The sequence below is a fragment of the Papilio machaon genome, chromosome 29 (genome assembly GCF_912999745.1).
Source record: "Papilio machaon chromosome 29, ilPapMach1.1, whole genome shotgun sequence".
Classification (NCBI taxonomy): Eukaryota; Metazoa; Arthropoda; class Insecta; order Lepidoptera; family Papilionidae; genus Papilio; species Papilio machaon.
In genome coordinates this window covers 1,769,363-1,789,559 of record NC_060014.1, presented here as the reverse complement: position 1 = coordinate 1,789,559, position 20,197 = coordinate 1,769,363, and the positions used below count along the sequence as shown (strand labels likewise).

The window sequence follows — 20,197 nt, the reverse complement described above, 5'->3', positions numbered from 1 at the left end:
CAATAATTGTGAAATTGTATGTGAAAATGAAAAAAAAGTTAAATTAGAAATAGAAGAAGAATTTAATGATTCAGATGATAAACATGATAGAAATGATGATATTTCTAATGAAGAAGATATTCGGATTGAACCTAAAGAAGAAATTGTTAATAACATAGTACTTGAAGAAGATATAAACAAAGAATTTAATAAAATAAATACTAGTTTTGAAGATGAAATGTATAATGAAGTTAAAAGTGATGAAACAATCCAGTGTAAATCAAAAGAAGAAATTTTCAATAAAGAAGTTGATAGAAAAAAATCGAATAAAAGAAAAAAAAAGATAGAAATAGAAATATCAAAAATCAATGAATCAGATTTAGAAGATAAAGTATTTGATGATGATATTAGTGATGAAGAAATTAATAATAAATCTCCAGAAGAGAATTTACAAATTGAAAAGAAAAAAAAGAAAACAATTCCTGAACAAAGACCGTGTAGATATAAAAAAAGGGAACTGATTACAAAAAATACTACGAACATGGAAAGGTTTTATGTTATAAATGATGTTAATGAAAAAGTTATAGAAGAAATTTTGGATAGAAGATTGTCTATTAAATACTCTGGAAAACCTAAAAATAAATGTAGATTATGTAACATAATGTTCAAAAGAGAAATTGATCTACGAAGACATAAAACTTTGAAACATTTTCCGGTACGTATATTTAATCTTTATTTATAATCCAAAGTTTAAATATTATTATTTTAAAAACTTGACAAATTCATACATTACTGTAAAAATTATAAATTACGAAATCTTTTGAATAAAGACACTTTTCCTCATATACAGTTAAACCTGGATAAGCTAGAAACCTGTATAACTAAGGGTATTTGTCCGGTTTCTAATGAAGACCTCCATGAGCGAGAAACTTTGGTTTGAGGGAAACCTCTATAAGCGAGAAAAATACAGTGATCTCTTTGAAGTCTTACTTATCCAGGTTACACTTTATATAGCACATTATCTATCTACATTACCATATTGATTCACTTTACGTCAGAATTTTAACCAAATAATTGAAAAATAATTAATATATTAGACATAGACCCCTTAGCGTCCAATGATGACCCCGCAAGGGGTCGGGTTGTAGGTTTACAAGGTGAAGTTATTCAAAAATATGAAATTACCTGAAACCACAAACATTCTAAAAGTGATCTATGGAATAAAGTTTGTGACTTTTTTAGGTTTTGTTGTTCTTTTGCTTAAAAAATTCAATCTTTCTTTTGGTTGTACAGGTAAAAGGGCCGTATAAATGTTGTGAATGTATTTATTTTAAAAGTAATAATATATCCGAGTTACATGACCATTGGCAGACACATAAGATGTACAAGTGTCTTTTATGTCCAAACGCGTCCGTAACTGAAGTTCAAATAATGCGACATTTGATACAAAGACACCAATATATTTTCCAATGTTTGGAGTGCGAGAAAGACTTTTAGTAAGTATGGAAAAAAAGCTATTAATTAAAAAAAAACTAACACACTCGGTGAATGAATGACACAAATGACATCTCACTCGTCGAAATCTGTTCAGTATTGTGGCTATAGGCTTTAGGCTATAGATCATAATGGAACTTACAGACATACAATCTCACATACATATGGGTGAAAAATATTTATTTTTTTACTATCTGACATTAGCTTTCCTTATCGTATAATATTAATTCACTTTTGTATCACAATTTTTTACGAAATAACTGCAAAAGTTAATCATAACGGATAAGCGAGAAACCTCTATAAGCGAGAGCTGTGGCTGTAATTAACTTTTTATTTACTTTTTAAAAATTGTGATATAAATTAATATGACATTCTAAAATTAGAGTAGCTTGTATTATACATGGCAACAAGAAACCTTTATATGTGAGATTCATTCTCTAGTTCCTATGATTAACCTCCATAAGCGAGAAACTTAATTTACAGAGAAACCTTTATAAGCGAGAATTTATTTATTGTTTGTATTTACTTGTACAATAATGAAAATAGTATTTTAGCACGGGAAGGGACATATTTGTTCATTATAATGAGGCTCATAATATTAGCATATGTGATCATTGCGGGAAAACGTACAAAAGGAAAAAACGTCTAGAGGAACATATGATGTACGTAGCAATTTTTTTTTTTTTCATTTTCATTCTTATATCTCTAAAATCTGTAATAAGCTAAAAAGTTGCTTATAGTACGAGATCCCGCTGCAGGGTTGGTGTGCTCATCGACTTTTTGTTTAAAACCAAATTTTTATGTTTATTTATAGTTAAGAGAATATATATTTACTAGGGTGCCTATCAAAATTTGGCCGCCATTATTTTTAAAAAAATTATTTTTAATTGATTTTTGGTAAAAAATTTCGTTTATTTATTTTTTAAATAAAATAACGTCTACATAACGGTAATTAATATCAAGATTGTAAAAAATCACGGTTGCCGTTGCGCACCTGGCCGCACCTCTTTGCAGCCAGGTGTAAACAGGTATGATTTCGATAAATTTATACGTTTATAACCTTTTTTTATTAATTATATGTCAAATTAAAGCTAATTTTTTTCTATTAATTATCATATAAAGTTGCTCAATTAAATCTGGCCGCAAATAAGGGTTACTGGCTGTTAAAGATAATAAATATTTAAGGTAGAGTGAAAGAGAGTTAGCGTGTAACATCATTTGTCAGACGAGGACAGCGATTGCCGGCTGTGCGACGCTTTTAAGCCATTGCGCATGCGTCGAATGTTAGTGTTCTCAACCACCGGGGAGTAATAGAGACGACTTATAATAAATACTCCAAAAAATATGTAATTTTTTTCAAAACGACAAATTTAAAAATTGCAACAAAAAATTAATATTGATTTGATATATCGACGGTCTAGTTAGGAATTTGTCTAACTTCTTATTTTTTAGAGGGTGATTTTTTTAACATTTTGATGAAGCAATAATCCAATTACAAATTATTTGAATGATTCAAACTTAAATATTATATCTCTATTAGATATAAATAATTTTAAATGGTTTTTTAAAATGATAATAAATTTTGAAGTAATTGTTTTTTTCGTACAAATAAAAGATTCTCTAAAAAGGAGTTAGATAATTTGCTAATTAGAACGTCGATATTTAATATTAATTTAAAAAATAAAACCAAGGTGACTTAAGTAAAAGAAAAATAACAATGTAAATATAAAACATTGTTTATTACGAACTCCAAAACAGCGTGGTTTTTATGTTAGAATAAAAATGCCGCATCTGTTCAGTTGAGAACACTAACATTCGACGCATGCGCAATGGCTTAAAAGCGTCGCACAGCCGGCAATCGCTGTCCTCGTCTGACAAATGATGTTACGCGCTAACTCTCTTTCACTCTACCTTAAATATTTATTATCTTTAACAGCCAGTAACCCTTATTTGCGGCCAGATTTAATTGAGCAACTTTATATGATAATTAATAGAAATAAATTAGCTTTAATTTGACATATAATTAATAAAAATCTATGTATATAAAAGAAAGTTGTGTTAGTTACACCATTTATAACTCAAGAACGGCTGAATCGATTTGACTGAAAATTGGTGAGCAGGTAGCTTAGAACCAGGAATAGGACATAGGATAATTTTTACCCCGTTTTTTTTTTTAATTCCGCGCGGACGGAGTCGCGGGAAAAAGCTAGTAGGTTATAAACGTATAAATTTATCGAAATCATACCTGTGTACACCTGGCTGCAAAGAGGTGCGGCCAGGTGCGCAACGGCAACCGTGATTTTTTACAATCTTGATATTAATTACCGTTATGTAGACGTTATTTTATTTAAAAAATAAATAAACGAAATTTTTTACCAAAAATCAATTAAAAATAATTTTTTTAAAAATAATGGCGGCCAAATTTTGATAGGCACTCTAGTAAATATATATTCTCTTAACTATAAATAAACATAAAAATTTGGTTTTAAACAAAAAGTCGATGAGCACACCAATCCTGCAGCGGGATCTTAGACTATTAGAATATTTGCCATTACTACTCCTCCTCCCAAAAATCCCTATCCCATTCCCATCCTTTTCTCATAAGGAGTGGAAAGGGGAAGAGGACCTAAATGAGTTCTCCAGCATCACACTCATCAGTTGAAACGCGGAATTACTTCCATTTGAAGTCTGTCTTCTGTGAGATCGTAGAATTACACAGATCAACCAATTCCTGCAACATATGTTGCTTGCATCTACAACTGTTAATAAAAAATGTCATTTTCGTTCTAAGTAAACCTTAAAATACAATATTATCTTAAATTTTCAACAGAAATAAACATTTACCTAAAAAATGTGATATTTGCGGTCAAGTTTGTAAATCCACACAAGCTTTAGGTGCTCATAAACGTATTTGCCGTCCTGATAAACATTTTGATGGTAATGCACCTGAATTATCTTATTGCGTTGAATGTAATAAACAATATGAAAGTATTGAGAAATATCAAACTCATCTGAGAAATTCAGTCTTACATAATCCACCTGTACATGTCTGGTATGTATAACTCTGTGGAGATATGAATTAATGCTAGTCAATTTAATTTGTATCTCAAATTGTTACATCTTTCCAGTATCCCTTGTCCTGATTGTGGGAAAACTTTTAGTAGAAAAATTTATATGAAAAATCACTACAAATTGGTACATATGAAGGAATCAAAACATTATTGTGAGATATGTAATAAGGTAATTAAGAAGCACTTCTTACTTATCTTACTAATGTTATAAATGCGAATGTTTAGATGGATGTATGTATGAAGATATCTCCGGAATGACTCAACAGATCTTGATGAAATTTGTCACAGATGTAGAACATAGTCTAGAACAGTGTTTCCCAAAGTGGGCGATAACGCCCCCTTGGGGGCGTTTGAAACCTAGAAGGGGGCGATAAGGGGCCCAAAAAATAGAGGGAATTGAAATTAATTAAAGTAATGAAATTGTGGTTTTTAAGTTTTAGGGTTGAATAAAAATTTGGGGGCTCTGAAATATAATTGATTTTCAAAGGGGGCGGTGAAAGAAATAAGTTTGACAATCACTGGTCTAGAAGAACACATAGTCTATTCTCTTTCCGAACATACTCTGACCGAATCTTTACCAGTGGTAAAGTTTTTAAAGCTTTATTCCGTCTAATATGTTGTCTTTGAAATAAACCAATGCAGATTCATAATCATTACAATTATCATTTACTTTGTTACTGGTCAGGTAGTAAATTGACGTAGTTTACAATTTAACGGTAGTATTATATTATTTCAGTATTTCATATCTGGATATTCTCTACGTACCCATAGAAAGAGTGTCCACGAGAGGAAATATCCGCCCAAAAATAAGATATGTGATATTTGTGGAAAAGGTTTTAATGTAAGTTATTCTATAATTTATTTGTTTTTTTATTTTATATGGTTTGTAATTATTTTCTTTTTTTTTTATTGTTGTGTTAATTTTTTCTTTATATAAAGTTAAGAAATTATTTATTTTGAAAATTAATATGTACACATCAGATGGGAGTGAATTCAATTATAACAATTCGAGATGGAATAGTTCTGAAATCATTTAATTGGTCACATTTGACACTGCATCAAAATTTAACAACCTTGTAACGGCGCCGGCGATCATAAAATATTGTTTTTGTGTTTTTTTTTAAGGTAAAACTTCACAATTGATTAAATGTTTTTAAATTTTGATTATACAACTGTTGCAATCATATCAATTGAACGTCGTTACAATGTTACGTCAGTGAACTCTTTCTTTTTAAACACTAGGGATGTTACGAAAAAAAAAAACTTGAGAGGTGAGGGACACCCGGATGGAACGAAGTTCCTTTCAATTATTTAGTGAAGGAACCAATGTTTATTCTATGAATAAAAAACTTAAGTCTTCACAAGAAGTACATTTTATTTCTATGAATTTTCGTTATATATTGTGACGTCGTTGCCATGGTGAAGTAGCGCTCATTCGTCGTTAACATACTTACTATAGCAAAAAGTGTCGTGACAACTTTTCGTAAGAATTTTTTCCGTCTAGCCCCCTTTCACAACGCGCGATAAGGAACTTCGTTCCAAAATCGATTTTTCATAAAACTGAATTCGACTCACATATGTTTTAAGTCCATATCGAATAATTTAAATCGATGTTTTTAAATAGATAGATGTCAAATGTTACCTATTAAATTGGTCCTGCTATACGTAAAGTCATATCGATTAAAATGTATTCAATTTTCAGACAAACAGAATTCTCAACAATCATAAACGAACGCATACGGGAGAAAAACCATTTCAATGTTCATATTGCCCGTCAGCTTTCGCACAAAAAACAGCCAAAATTTACCACGAAAAAAAACATCACAAAGACGTATGAAATGAGTACAAAAGGGTTCCAATCATTTGGGTGAAATTTGACTCTTACAATGTAATAAAGTTGAAAACTTATAGCAACATACTTGTTTGCTCTTATGACAGTTGTACGATATTCGGGGTAGTGTTGACTGAGGCCTAGTTTTACTAAGGACAGTGGGGGTCGAGTTGACTGAAGCCTAGTTTTACTGAGGGCAGTGGGGGCGGATCTTGATGAAATTTGGCACAGAAAAAGAATATAGTCCGGATGAATCCATAGGCTACTTATTACTTTCTTTTTAAATTCCGCGTAGACGGAGTCGCGGGCGACAGCTGGTATAAAATAAAGTCATTTATAAATTAAAGAATAGTTTTATTCAATTTTCCATATAATTATTATACATACATTAATTCAGCCTTATTATATATTTTTTATTTATATTATTTAAAAATTATATATTAGCACATAATCAGAATTTTCTCTTTATATCAGCGTCTATATTTTTTTGTCTTTCAAAAAGCCTATAAGCAGATAGACAAATACATGTAATCTATCTATTGATCTTTCCCTAAATATTCAATTCTGAAATACTTTAAAGTTGAGACATATACAGTCGAAACAGGATAAGCGAGAGAGTCCAAGGGTTTTTTTTCTTGCTTATAAAGGTTGTCCGTCGAGACCGGACAATGACTCTCGCTTATGGAAGTTTATCGCTTATTGAATGTATTTCAGACTGGATTGCCTATGGTTCAGTGATAAATGACAAAGAATTGGTTATTTAACTAAATTTTTAAACATTGTATTAAAACAACAATTATATAACAAACTCATTTACTCACATTTTTTAGAGCTTATACCAAAATGATATGTCTTAAATTTGAGTTTTCACTTAACAGAGTTTATGTTTGATAAATTAAGCTGTATAAAACATCTGAAACAAGGATATCTGAGCCGGTGAGCGACTACTATCGTGGTTAGTTCTATCAGAAAATAGGCAAACCCCTACATCATATAAATTGGCAATTTTTTATCCTGATACAAGCTACTCACAAAACAAAATTTACTGCATTATGCTATTTTATTTTGAAAATACATTTAACAGAATCTGGACAAGCGAGAAACCTATATAAGCAAGTCATTGTCCGGTCTTAATAAACAACCTTCATAAGCGAGAACTCTGGTTAGAAACCTCTATAAGCGAGAAATTACGCGGTCCAAGATTCTCGCTTATCCAGGTTAGAATAAATAGTGTAAAAATGAACTGCAGTGACTTGTATTAATTAAATGAATATTGCTATCTCTGTTGTTAAAGGGTATGTAAGATATGACCATATGTATGTAATAAAATTCAGCACAACACAGTTCTATAATTAGTTACTCTTATACAAAACTGCAACATATTATATGTAGTATATAAAAATGCCTTGCAAAACTCCTAATCAACATTTATTTGCATTTGTTACTGAGTTATAAAACTCAGAATAACTATAGTTATCAATATTTTTATGCTAGTATTCTTTTAATATAAACTTATATTTAATTTAAAGCTACTTTCTTGAATAAAAAATTCTTACTATAAGGGTTCGTTCACACAAACTGGCGCGGATTTATAAATTTGAGGCAACCAAATGGATTCACAGGACCGGATTTATACATTAGGAGACTGGCTGGAATCACTGTTAAAAGCAGATCTGCACGGAGCCAAACAGGTGCTCTTTGAAGGTTTAATATTACGGAGTAAAATGTAAAAATAAAAAAATTTGCAAACAAAATCAGTTCTGCCCTCCAATACCTTTTGTGTGAACGGACCTTAAGTTGGCAATGCTGAAAAATTCACATAAAAACATTATGTTAATATATATTACTGTAGTGTAAAACAGTAATATATGAAGAGGTACCTTACCAACCGTGTTTTCATGTAAATGTTTCAGCAGTGCAAACTCAAGCTTACACTATATTTACAAATAATTTCAAATGATTCAATCCTTAAATATTAACATTATTATCTTGTTGTATAATTTGTGATGGTGTCAGGAACTTTACCTCTCATACACCCTCAGGCAAGAATTTTTATATTCTTGTTTAGGCTACAACTGCCTACGTTCACTCCAGGACACAACATAAGTTTTACATATAAATCACTGGATTTTCTTTCACCACCGGATTTTGGATCATCAACAAAATATCCCTAATTCATTCTTACTTTAGCCACCATAGTTTATATATACAGTTGTATTATCAAGAAAATAAATCAATACCACCTTTAAACTATATAATTTAATTTCATCCCTTAGCTTACAACATCCCTCAAGTCGGAAATTGACAGTTTTCACATTTTAATGACATTAGATGGAGCTGCTCATGCCATGTCTAACCATTGGTCATATGATAATTGAAAGGTAAAAAGGTTAAAATAGAGTAAATCGACAAAAACTAAAGAAATAATTATTTCTTAACTGCTAAATAGCATATTTATTAAGAAATTACTAAAAAAATAATCCACCAATTCGTTTTAAATACAGTTTTTTTTGTCTGCTGTAAATTTGATAAAAATGATATATGTGGTGATGTTAGCTAAGGGACGATTTGTATATTACACACGAATTTCAAGTCTTTAATTGTTTAATTGTACCTCTATCACCTCTAGCAAACATTAATATTTATAATAGTCCAGGCCACTACAATTTTCTTTGTGTTAATGAACTCGAGCACCTTTAGAAGTGACATTTGATTAATGATATCGCTACTAGAAAAGTGAAAAATGTTTACTTACTTTCAATATGTATGTATGCTTCATACATATTGAACATAGATGGGCTACAAGGACAGGGGAAGTCCTAAGCAAGTATTTATTGCATGTAGCCAGTGTAAACCAAATCTGAACTTATACATCAGTTCAGCTAATATAGCTTAAACCATTGAACCAACTCCATGGCAGCTCAGCATTCAACATGATTTACTATAACTATGCGAGCCAATAATCCATGAACCAGCATGTGAGTGACAGACATAACTCTATGCAGGTGCAAATTGAGCTGACTAATGCAAACTGTGAACTGATCTATAGGTCAATTTAAGTTGAATTACCCATGACTAATATTGTAGAAGAGAATATGCATAAGAAGAGAGTGAATTGAGTTACTACGGCTTGATAGATGAGGTGAGCGGTGAGATAAGAAAAAATAGAATGGTGGCAATTCAGTCAATTTCACTAGTGATATTGCTAATCAAATGTGACTATCTAGCTTGATACCGACACTTAATGTTAATACGAAACTGGGGGCACTTGTGGCATCATATTATTGTACATATACTGACTTTCAACTGGCTTAACTTGCTGCATAGGTGGATGTATCACATTTGGTAACTGTTGCATCGGTAGCACATTTTGTTCAGGAGGTTTCTTATTTTTCTTTTCACATTTCTTAAATTTGATCCCCAATTTATTTAATAATATCAATCTAAGAGATTCCTTACCTCCTCTGTAGTTTAATTCGTGTTTCGCAGCAGCTAATATCTTACCTAATGTAGGTACCTCTTTTCTACTTCCGTAACTGTTCACGATACCTCTTAAAGCGCACAATTGGAAATAGTCTAGCTGAACTTTAGTTTTTCTCACTCTTTTCTTCTTAGGTCCTGTCATTTTAGTGTGGGTCGCCTCGGCGCGTAATCCGTCCCTTTTTATTCTTTTTATTGTGCTCTCTGATAGTCCAGTAGCAGCGCAAGCGCGTTTTACAACGTTATCTACGGGATATGCATAACCTCTGTTTTGTTTTTCACTTTCAAAGAATTTTATCACTTTAAATATTATTTCTCTCGCTTGTCCATCTATTGCTTCCTTTTTCTTCTTTTCTAACTTAGGTTTTAGGTCATCGGTGACTGCTGTAGGTGCTTCAGGGTTCGTTTGATGGTTAATTTGGTTATTAGACGGTTGTTGTTGATGGTTTTGTTGTTGTTGTTGTTGTTGGAGGTTTTGTTGTGGTGGTTGTTGGTGATTCTGTTGCTGCTGTGGTTGTTGTTGTTGCGGTTGCTGCTGAGGTATTACCATAGAATTCATATGCGGATTCAAAATCGGTACTTCGTGCTGATTCAAAATTGGAACTTCGTGCATATGGTTTTCCATGTTTTATGCTTATTATAAGTTTAATTAGAACAATAGAACACTTTTACATTACAATGTTACACCACAAACCACTTTGTGCGTATCCATATCACAGAATATTTGTTTATTTGAATACAATAATTGCTTTACAAGAAAAGTGGCCGCCATTTGTACACATAATAGACGGAAGGAATAGTGTTGCCTGGCTCACTTGCACCGTAATTGCAATCACAGCATCGACTTTATTCTTTTAAATCGTTTATTTGTCGAAAGAAAATGATAAGTTTAGATTTAGAATAATGTTCTAAGTGAAATAGACTTGAAAAATTCTGTAAGATTAATTTGTTTAAAATTTATTTGCTTGACACACGTTTTTATTAATATAATTGTTAACGTCCCAAAATTATCTTTTCTCTGTCCTTCATTTTCATTCCTCTGTCAATGTCAGTTTAATATTTGTAAATAAAGAGTTTTATGTTTCGTTTAAAAATATTTTCAATTGTATTAATCATTTAGATTTAGATAATTAACTATTAGTGTCAAATACATGTGGCTTGTGTATAACTTATCAGTTGAGAAGATACTAAACTTGTTATTCAGAAAACATTAGAAATATAGAGTTAAGATGGATGATAATTCAGAGACTTTATTAAAAAAGTTATGTTGTACATGTTTATGTGAAGACAGAAAATTATTTCAATTGTGTAGAATTAATAATGGTGTTAACAACTTGTATTGGTTATTATCATCCGATTCTGAAGCCTTTAGGGTAATTATCATTTATACACTGTACACTATAAACTGTTTTTAAAGGGTATTGAAGTATATTTGAAAAATCAAATATATACGACTGTAATCGAGTATGGATATAGTTCCAAAAGTATTGCATATAAGTGCCTAATGTAGCTTGCCCTAAGTAAAACCAGGTCTCAGTCAACATGCTTCAACTGCTCTGAGCATGCACAAACATACAAGATATGTGCAGGTTGCATAGCAATTATTCATCGTAAGAACTGTGGATAAATGAAAATATAAGAAAATCAAATAGAATATTATTCCATCGCAGGAATTGAACCCAGGACATGTACAAGTCTGAAGTTTATGTACTACATCAAGATTTCTAATTCCATATACATAGATAAAAATACAGTCGAACCTGGATAAGCGAGAAGCCTCCATAAATGAAGTCATTCTTCAGTTTTTTTATATCACCTGGATTCGCCGCAATAGCGAGGCAACCACAAATGTATATGCGTTGCTTATTTTTAATTGATGGAGAAGGGGACGCATAGAAAGAGGATATTTCTCCTTCCTGAGTCCCCTCTTCCGCCAAATCCACTTCCCTTTCCCATCCTTTCTTAATAAGATAATGGTGGGAAGGGAAAGAGGACTAAAATTAGGCTTCCGGTACCACACTCATCAGACGAAACGCGGAATTGCTTCCAATTAACGCCTGCCTTCTGTGTGGTCGTGGTATTGCACCGGTCGACCCGGCCAATCCTTGCATCCAACAAATATTATTGTTGTGGGATCTACCACTGTTAAAAGTTCGTTTACCTCCATAAGCGAGAAACTCAAGTAAGAGAAAAACCTCTATAAGCGAGAAAGATATTGCTTAAAATAGACTCTTGCATATTTAAAGTCCACTGTACAGTGTTTGTTTTGTTTGTAATTGCGTTCAAATTATTGATGAATTGCAGGAAGGCTTTCACAGACATGGTGCAAGTTTGTACATCTGCTGGGAGTGTGATGCAATAATGAGAAGGATATGTGACTTTAGAAGACAGGCTTGTATCGCACAGAGACATCTGACATGCCTAGTTGAAGGACAATATGTAAGTTTTTATAGACTTACTAGCTGTATACCGCGATTTCTTCTTAGTGGATAAAAAAAATAAATTAATAAGTAGTCTATGTGTTCTTCCAGACTGTGTTCTACATCTATGCCATATTTCATCAAGATCTGTTGAGCCGTTCCGGAGATACCTTCAAACAAACATCCATCTAAACATTCGCATTTATAATATTAGTAAGATCAGATATATATTTTTAAAAATCTTTCTAATTATAAATGAGTATGTTTGGATGGATGTATTTATAGATGTTTGTTTGAAGGTATCTCTTGAAGAGCCCAATAGATTTGGTCTACGCCAAATTGCATCAGTTATATGTATATAGCCATCATTTATATAGCCTATTCTTTATGTTATATATGTATGCCTAACAGACAAATAGATTAGCTGACTAGCTTAAAAAAACGTAATAAGTAGCCTATATGTTTGTCCTGATTATGATCTATATCTAACATATAGGCTACTTATTACTTTTTTTTAAGCTAGTCTGATACAAAATTCAATTTCTATTTCAGAAAGCTATAAAAATGCTATCAAAACTAACTCATACATTAAAAAAAACATATGACTACACATTTACATATATAGAAGATAAACATATATTTGATAATTTTATAGATTGTGGTGTAGAAGAAGTTAAAATTGAAGCAAACAGTGATTTTGATGACATTCCTTTATCAGAATATAACAATTATAAACAACATATTGAAAAATATACTTTGAAAAGAACGAAAAGTAAAAAATCAGAAAAAGATAAACTAACGAAAGAATCAATTGAAAATGAACCTTCACAAAAGAGTAATAAAGTACAATATCAAACAGTGAAAAGTGAAAAAGAAATTATTGATAATATAACTGTGGATTATATAGATACGCCATTTAAATGTGAATTGTGTTTACAAGGATTTAAAGTTGAAATTGATTTGGACAGACATAAAATAGAAAATCATAATAAGGTGAATAAAATACAGAGTAACCTGATTAAGCGAGAGTCATGGAAAGAGACGAGAAAAAAATAGGGCATATTAAAAAAACTAACAACTGCAATTTATAACAATCTTTTATCTCTGTCTAATACTTTCGGTTACAGATTATTAGGGAATTTATTCTGATTCTGAATATATATATATATATATATATATATATATATATATATATACAGTCAAAATCTGTTATAACGACATCGAAGGGACTACTCATATTGAGTCGTAAAAACCGATAGTTGTTACAACCGGTGACAGGTATTAATAGGAAAGATATGTATATAACATTCAGCCAGGACCTTTGATTTTGGTCAATTTAACCGGTATGTTGTTCTAAACGATGTCGCCATAAACGGTTTTGACTGTATATATATAAGTCAATATCGCAAAAAATGTCGCTTAAAACAAATAGCCTTTCACCCCTCGATATATATTTTTAATTTTCATAACCATTAACATATACAATAGTTATTTACAGAGAATAATAAAGAAACCTGGTTCGAAACCGAGACGTAATAAAACGATGACTGATAAACCGACACCGTTCGGTTTTTTGTGTAGCGAATGTAACCAGTATTTTGAGTGAGTACATATTATTATCTATTAATTTCTATTGTTATAGTTCATTTCAAATATCATGGAAGCTCAAGATCATCTGTTCCCTCCCCCCCCCCCGTATTCTACTGCAATCAGCAAAACCTAACGATATCTGAAAACTATAGCTAGGCTTTGCACATATATATTATGTACTAAACGTGTGTAAATCAGCTCTGAATCGACTCAAAAGTTCAACTCACATTGACTTGAACCGTTGAGCTGCGGCTCATCAAATAAATTAGCCGGTGAATTAACTGACAGACCAATCAAAATGACTACCAATTTAATTGTTGAGCCTTAACTCAACGGTTCAAGTCAATGTGACAACGTATTTTATAGTCAAACTTGTCTAATATATAAAATTCTCGTGTCACAGTTTTCGTCACCGTACTCTTCCGAAACGGCTTGACCGATTCTCATGAAATTTTGTGAGCATATTGAGTAGGTCTGAGAATCGGCCAACATCTATTTTTCATCTCTTTTTTTTTTTAACTGCGCGCGGACGGATTCGCGGGCGACAGCTAGTTTATTTATAAATTTATAATCGCCCTGAACCTTTCCCTCTTACGTATGGTGCATTCCGTCCTCCAAATTAATCTGTCTGCCTTCATCTCCACTGTCACCCCCTTCTTGATCATGTCACCTTTCACGCAATCCATCTATATCTCGATGGGTGCTATGTATAAGGGCCAAAGTAACAAATTGATTATTTTTACTTTTTTATATTAAAAGCTACCTCTTAGTTTAGTTAACACGCACTAAACATAAATACACATTTACATTTGTAAATGTTATTTTTTAGCTAAAATAAAGGGTCGAAACTTTGAGAGCCTCTCCTGAAAAGTTGTCAATTTGCACATTGACCCTTATTCGTAACAGCCATCGATCTTCCTAAGCCTACCTCTACCGGTGTACCCCTTCCACGCTCACACGTAACGTTCTCATTGTCACATGCAATTCTTCCCTATTTGAAATCTATTACGAAACTTCTTTCTTTTAGTACAAAGAAATCAAGATGGATTCATGTACAACGATCTCATAGGGAAGGTTTTGAATGTACGATTTGCGGGAAGAGATTTCCCTTCAGAAATAACCTAACAAGACATCAGCTGTAAGTTATAACTTAATACCTATTTTAAAGAAAACTCGCGAACTGATTAACATAACAGACTCAAAAGTGCTTCGAATTTCGTCCAATGGGCGACCACTAGTCTATAGTTTGTCCAAGTCATGTCATTGATCTTCATATAAAAAAATCTAAATGGGACCCATCTGCAAGAACTACCTTTCGATTCAAATATTTTTTATCAAAATCGTAGCACCAGGGGCGTAACATCGTGGTAACACATATAAAAAAGTCGCCTAAAAATTGGAATGTTTATATGTAACATTAAAAAAAAAAACCTTCATATTTCGTACACATTATGTATTTACGTAATTAAAAACTATTTTTTTTTCGGTCTGTATGTTTGTCCGCTTTGCGTGTGTTCCGGGTAAGATTTATTGGACGTCAACGGGAAGGTAGCTGATGCACACAGACATGTTATAGGCTTTAGTATTTCTGTGCTGCGAATTCGCGGGTGAACACTAGTTTTACTAATATTATAAATGCGAATATTTCAATGAATGGTGGGATGGTTTTTTAGAAGGTCTGCAAACGGATCACGGTGAAATTTAGCATAATTTCGCACAGACGTAATCGTTGGGGACCACTATAAGTTTAATATTAAAAAAAAAAACAATATCTTGTCCTATATAGTACGCACACATCACCACAGCCTCGTATCGAATGTACGATATGTCATAAACTTGTACGCACGGATCTGTCGCGAGCGCATGCGCGTACTCACGCGCCCCGAAATACGTACGCGTGTGCGCTCTGCGTGAAGACATTCGCAAGTCGAGCGTCGTACGAACATCATCTCAAATATACGAAAACACACGCTGTTATTGATATAAACAAGTAAGTATTTCCGTAGACCCCTTTTTGTATTGATCAAAATTTATATTGGAACGAAGTTCCTTATCGTGCGTTGTGAAAGGGGGCTAGACGGAAAAAATTCTTACGAAAAGTTGTCACGACACTTTTTGCTATAGTAAGTATGTTAACGACGAATGAGCGCCACTTCACCATGGCAACGACGTGACAATATATAACGAAAATTCATAGAAATAAAATGTACTTCTTGTGAAGACTTAAGTTTTTTATTCATAGAATAAACATTGGTTCCTTCACTAATTAATAGAAAGGAACTTCGTTCCATCCGGGTGTCCCAACACACCTCTCAAGTTTTTTTTCGTTTTTAAAGCGTACGAATAATTTTTACTTAGGAGTTTAATGTTTCTAGCGAATTTTGTAAACAGTGGGCCCTAGCACGAATTTTGTGACAATCGTCATCGTATCATTATCGACAAAATTAGTGCAGCGCCAACGTAAAGCTTTTCGTCGAATTGCGTAAAATACAACAAAAATTCCATACTAATCTTACTTCTTATTCATCATCTCCTTGACCTTGTCCCATTTACGTAGGGTCGGTGCACCAGGTTTCCGTCCTCCAGTAGTAGTGTTCCTCCACACTCATACTTAACGTTCTCTTTGCCACATGCGATTCTTCCCTCCTCATAACATGCCCCAATCTAACTAATCTTACTTCTTACTAATATTATAAATGCGAAAGTTTAGATGTATGTTTGTTTGAAGATATCTCCGGAACGTCTCCACAGATCTTGATTAAATTTGTCACAGATGTAGAACATAGTATGGAAGAACACATAGGCTACATATTAAGTTTTTTTTTAGCTGCGCAGACATAGTCGCGGGCGACAGCCATTTTAACATATTTAACGATAACAGTACAAATGCGATTAACATAAACATTCGTGCTAGGTCCCCTGTACGTATTCTCATTGTAGAGGTATTTTCAGTGGGGATTATAGTTTTTTTTTTATTTACAAATAACGTTATAAAGTATTTGTATAGATACAAATGCTCGGTGTGTGACAAAGGGTACAAGTCTAAAGGTGAGCTGAGAGACCACATTAACTATCGTCACATGGGCAAGACTCAACACAAATGTCCACAATGCGGCAAGGTAACCTAACTTAATAATATTGTAAATTTGAATGTTTAGATGGATGGATGTTAGATGGTATCTCGAAAACTGCTTTAAAAAACACAGATGTGTTGCCAGTCTTTAAGATCGTCTTGACTTGCAATCTGTACGTCCAGGGTTCGAATCCCGTCATGTACTAAAGTGTTTTTCGATAAACATATGTACATTTATCCGATATTCTTACTTTGAAGGAAAACATTGTGATGCTGCACATATCTGAGAAGAAATTCAATGATATGTGCGAAGTCAACCCGCACTTGACTGTGGTTGACTATGACCTAATCATCTCTAACTTAGGGTAGACTCTGAGACCCTCAGAGAGGACGTATAGTGAGCTGATGATGATTTTAAATACGAAGTTATCATCGTGCAATGTAATAATCAAGTTATGATGATGTCCTCAGGCGCTGGCGACACGTCGCTGCGTAACGCGACACATACGACGCGCTCACGACGGCCTCAAGGAGAACCCACGTGATAAGATGTGTCAACAGTGTGGCAAAGCGTTTAGAGTGAGAAAATATTATATAAAATCTTCCAATCCCAACCCTAAACCATAGATAAATTTAATATTGCGCGAAATCTCGTTAATACCAAAATTATCTGATAAACTCTTTTCTCAAACATAACCTTATTTGTCATCAAAATGAAAATTTCCTTTTCACAAAATAACTGAAAAAGTGAAATGTCGAGATGACCGTCATGTATACAATTTAACGTTCTTCTTTTTCATTAATTTAGGCATTCTGTTATATATATACTAAGGTCCTTCGTACACAAAGCAACGCATTTTAAAACATATTGTACAGTCATGTCGCGAGTATCGCGTATTCGCGACGCACACGACGTTGTACGATAAAAGCCGAGTCGTCTATTCAGTAGAGGCATAGCGACTATATGTCAACTGTATTAGCTCCGCCATCTTGAAAATTGCAATGACTTTTCTCATGAGGATCTTGAGAAACAGGTTACGAGCAATTGTCTTTGGTCATGACTAGCGTTGCCAAGCGTCTGGATAAAGCTGGACATAGGTAGACTTTTTGATTGCATGTCCAGACAAAAAAAACGGTTTTTTACATTTACCAAACGAGAATACCTATTAATACTGATACAAAATTCTAAATAATACAGGGTGTACCTTTCTACCTAAATGTCCGGCCAAACTGACTGGTCTGTCCGGCTAGTAGGTTTGGCGACCTGGCAACCCTAGTCATGACAGATAGAAATAGAAATGTCGACAACCCGCGTTGTGTGCGACCTCTAAGTAACCTCTATGCGTATTGCGTAAGTCGCTTAGCAACTAAAATCGCTGGGTTTCGAAAATTTACATTGCCTTATGAATGAAGGGCCTTAGAATTTAGATTTAGTAGAATTTCTAATCAGACATATGCATGTTACATCACAAATTGCACAGAGATATATGTTCCTATATAAGTATTTAGACATTGTAAAACAATGAATATAACTGTTTTTTTTTAGGATAAAAAAGGTTTAAGAGAACACGAACTCATCCATACAGGGGAAAGACCTTTATCTTGTGAGATATGCGGCTGTACTTTTAGACAGAACGCATCTTTATATACACATAGGAAGAGAGTACATAATATATATAATAAGAGAAGAAGCATAGAGTTGATGGAGAGTGAGATACCAAATACGTAGTTAAGAAGATAAAGGCAGAAATTCGCAAGAGACATGCTACAAATGTTCTCGCCTGTTCGCGCTGACTGTTGCGGGAATTTCAACAAACGCGTTCAAGTCGGAACAAAACAAATCAAAGCAAATGATCTATCAATTTATAGAGAGAGTATACAATATCACGGGGTCAAATAACTTTTTCTGTTTATTAAAGATTAGAAAATGTCGACATAATTGTATAATTCAAACAAGAAGTTTAATTAAAAAAACGGAAATCTACTTTTTTTGTTTTTTTTTATGACACAAACCTTTTAAGTCCCAAAATTGACTACCAGTTTCAACATATCAATAAATCTTTTGTCTTTATAATATTAGGTCCTTACATATGAAATTGGCGTTTTGTATGGGAGGAACAAAAAGTCGAATATTTTTTAATATAATATATTTAATTAATCAAAGTATGAACCATTATTTTCTATGCACTTTTGCCATCTCATAGGTAGTTCATTGATCCCTTTACTAAAAACACCAGTCGGACGGGAATCAATAAAATCTTTGAAGGCGATTTGGACTGCCCCATCGGAGTTGAATTTTTTCCCTTGCAAGAAGTTATCCAAATTTCGAAAAAAATGGTAATCTGTTGGAGCAAGGTCCGGGGAGTACGGAGGATGTCTTAGACTTTCCAATTGAAGCTCTTCTAATTTAGTAGCCGTCTGTTGCGCAGTGTGTGGTCTAGCGTTGTCGTGAAGCAGCAGTGGCGTGGAGCGATTGACCAGCCTAGGTTGTTTAGCCGCTAGCTTTTCCATCATGGTTTGCAATTGCTGACAATAGACATTAGCCGTAATAGTCTGGCCAGATTTGAGAAAACTGTAATGAACAATACCGGCACTAGTCCACCAAACGCTTACAAGTAACTTTTTTGGGGTTAATTTTCGCTTGGGGCAGGATTTGGCTGGCTGGCCAGGATCCAACCATTGCGCTGAGCGCTTCCGATTATCGTAAAGAACCCATTTTTCATCACAGGTAATGATTCGGTTTAAAATACCTTCATTATTGTGCCGGTTTAGTAATGTAACGCAACAGTCGACGCGCGTTTGCCGGTTTGCTTCAGTCAATTCGTGAGGTACCCACCTTTCAAGCTTTTTAATCTTCCCAATTTGCTTCAAGTGAATTAAAACAGTTTTATCACTAACATCGCAGCCTGCAGCTAACTCGGACGTGGTTTGCGATGGATCCGCTTCCACAATAGCCTTCAACTCTTCATTATCAACTTGAGTCTCAGGCCGTCCACGGGGCTTGTTCTGTAGATCGAAATTTCCAGAACGAAAACGTTGGAACCAAAAACGAACTGTGTTTTCTTTTGCAACACGACCGCCATACACATCATTCACCCTTCAAGTCGTTTCCGCAGCACTAGTGCCACGGCGGAACTCGTACTAGTAAATAATGCGATATTTTAAGTTTTCCATTTTGTAAAATGAGTGACGCAAACAGAAAAAAACAGAAAAAAAAAAAAACAAATGAATGACGGTCATCGAACCACAAATACATGAG

General features: G+C 33.4%; 3 protein-coding genes across 3 annotated transcripts; 2 read left to right on the top strand and 1 right to left on the bottom strand.

Moving 5' to 3' along the window:
• The first annotated feature begins 481 nt into the window (after positions 1-481).
• Positions 482-6,684, top strand: LOC106711873 (zinc finger protein OZF-like). The gene is made up of 7 exons (XM_045685347.1): positions 482-694; positions 1,273-1,475; positions 2,028-2,135; positions 4,304-4,525; positions 4,602-4,713; positions 5,281-5,385; positions 6,247-6,684. The coding sequence occupies exons 1-7, from the start codon at positions 521-523 to the stop codon at positions 6,379-6,381; spliced, it is 1,059 nt and encodes a 352-aa protein (XP_045541303.1). The 5' UTR covers positions 482-520; the 3' UTR covers positions 6,382-6,684.
• Positions 6,685-9,124: 2,440 nt separating this feature from the next.
• On the bottom strand, positions 9,125-10,656 carry LOC106711879 (serine/threonine-protein kinase CBK1). The gene has a single exon (XM_014504298.2). The coding sequence runs from the start codon at positions 10,478-10,480 to the stop codon at positions 9,623-9,625; it is 858 nt and encodes a 285-aa protein (XP_014359784.2). The 5' UTR covers positions 10,481-10,656; the 3' UTR covers positions 9,125-9,622.
• Positions 10,657-11,049: 393 nt separating this feature from the next.
• LOC106713081 (zinc finger protein OZF-like) lies at positions 11,050-18,909 on the top strand. The gene is made up of 9 exons (XM_045685198.1): positions 11,050-11,228; positions 12,160-12,294; positions 12,828-12,893; positions 13,774-13,877; positions 14,893-15,003; positions 15,652-15,855; positions 16,873-16,984; positions 17,410-17,517; positions 18,485-18,909. The coding sequence occupies exons 1-9, from the start codon at positions 11,085-11,087 to the stop codon at positions 18,665-18,667; spliced, it is 1,167 nt and encodes a 388-aa protein (XP_045541154.1). The 5' UTR covers positions 11,050-11,084; the 3' UTR covers positions 18,668-18,909.
• The last annotated feature ends 1,288 nt before the right edge of the window (positions 18,910-20,197 follow it).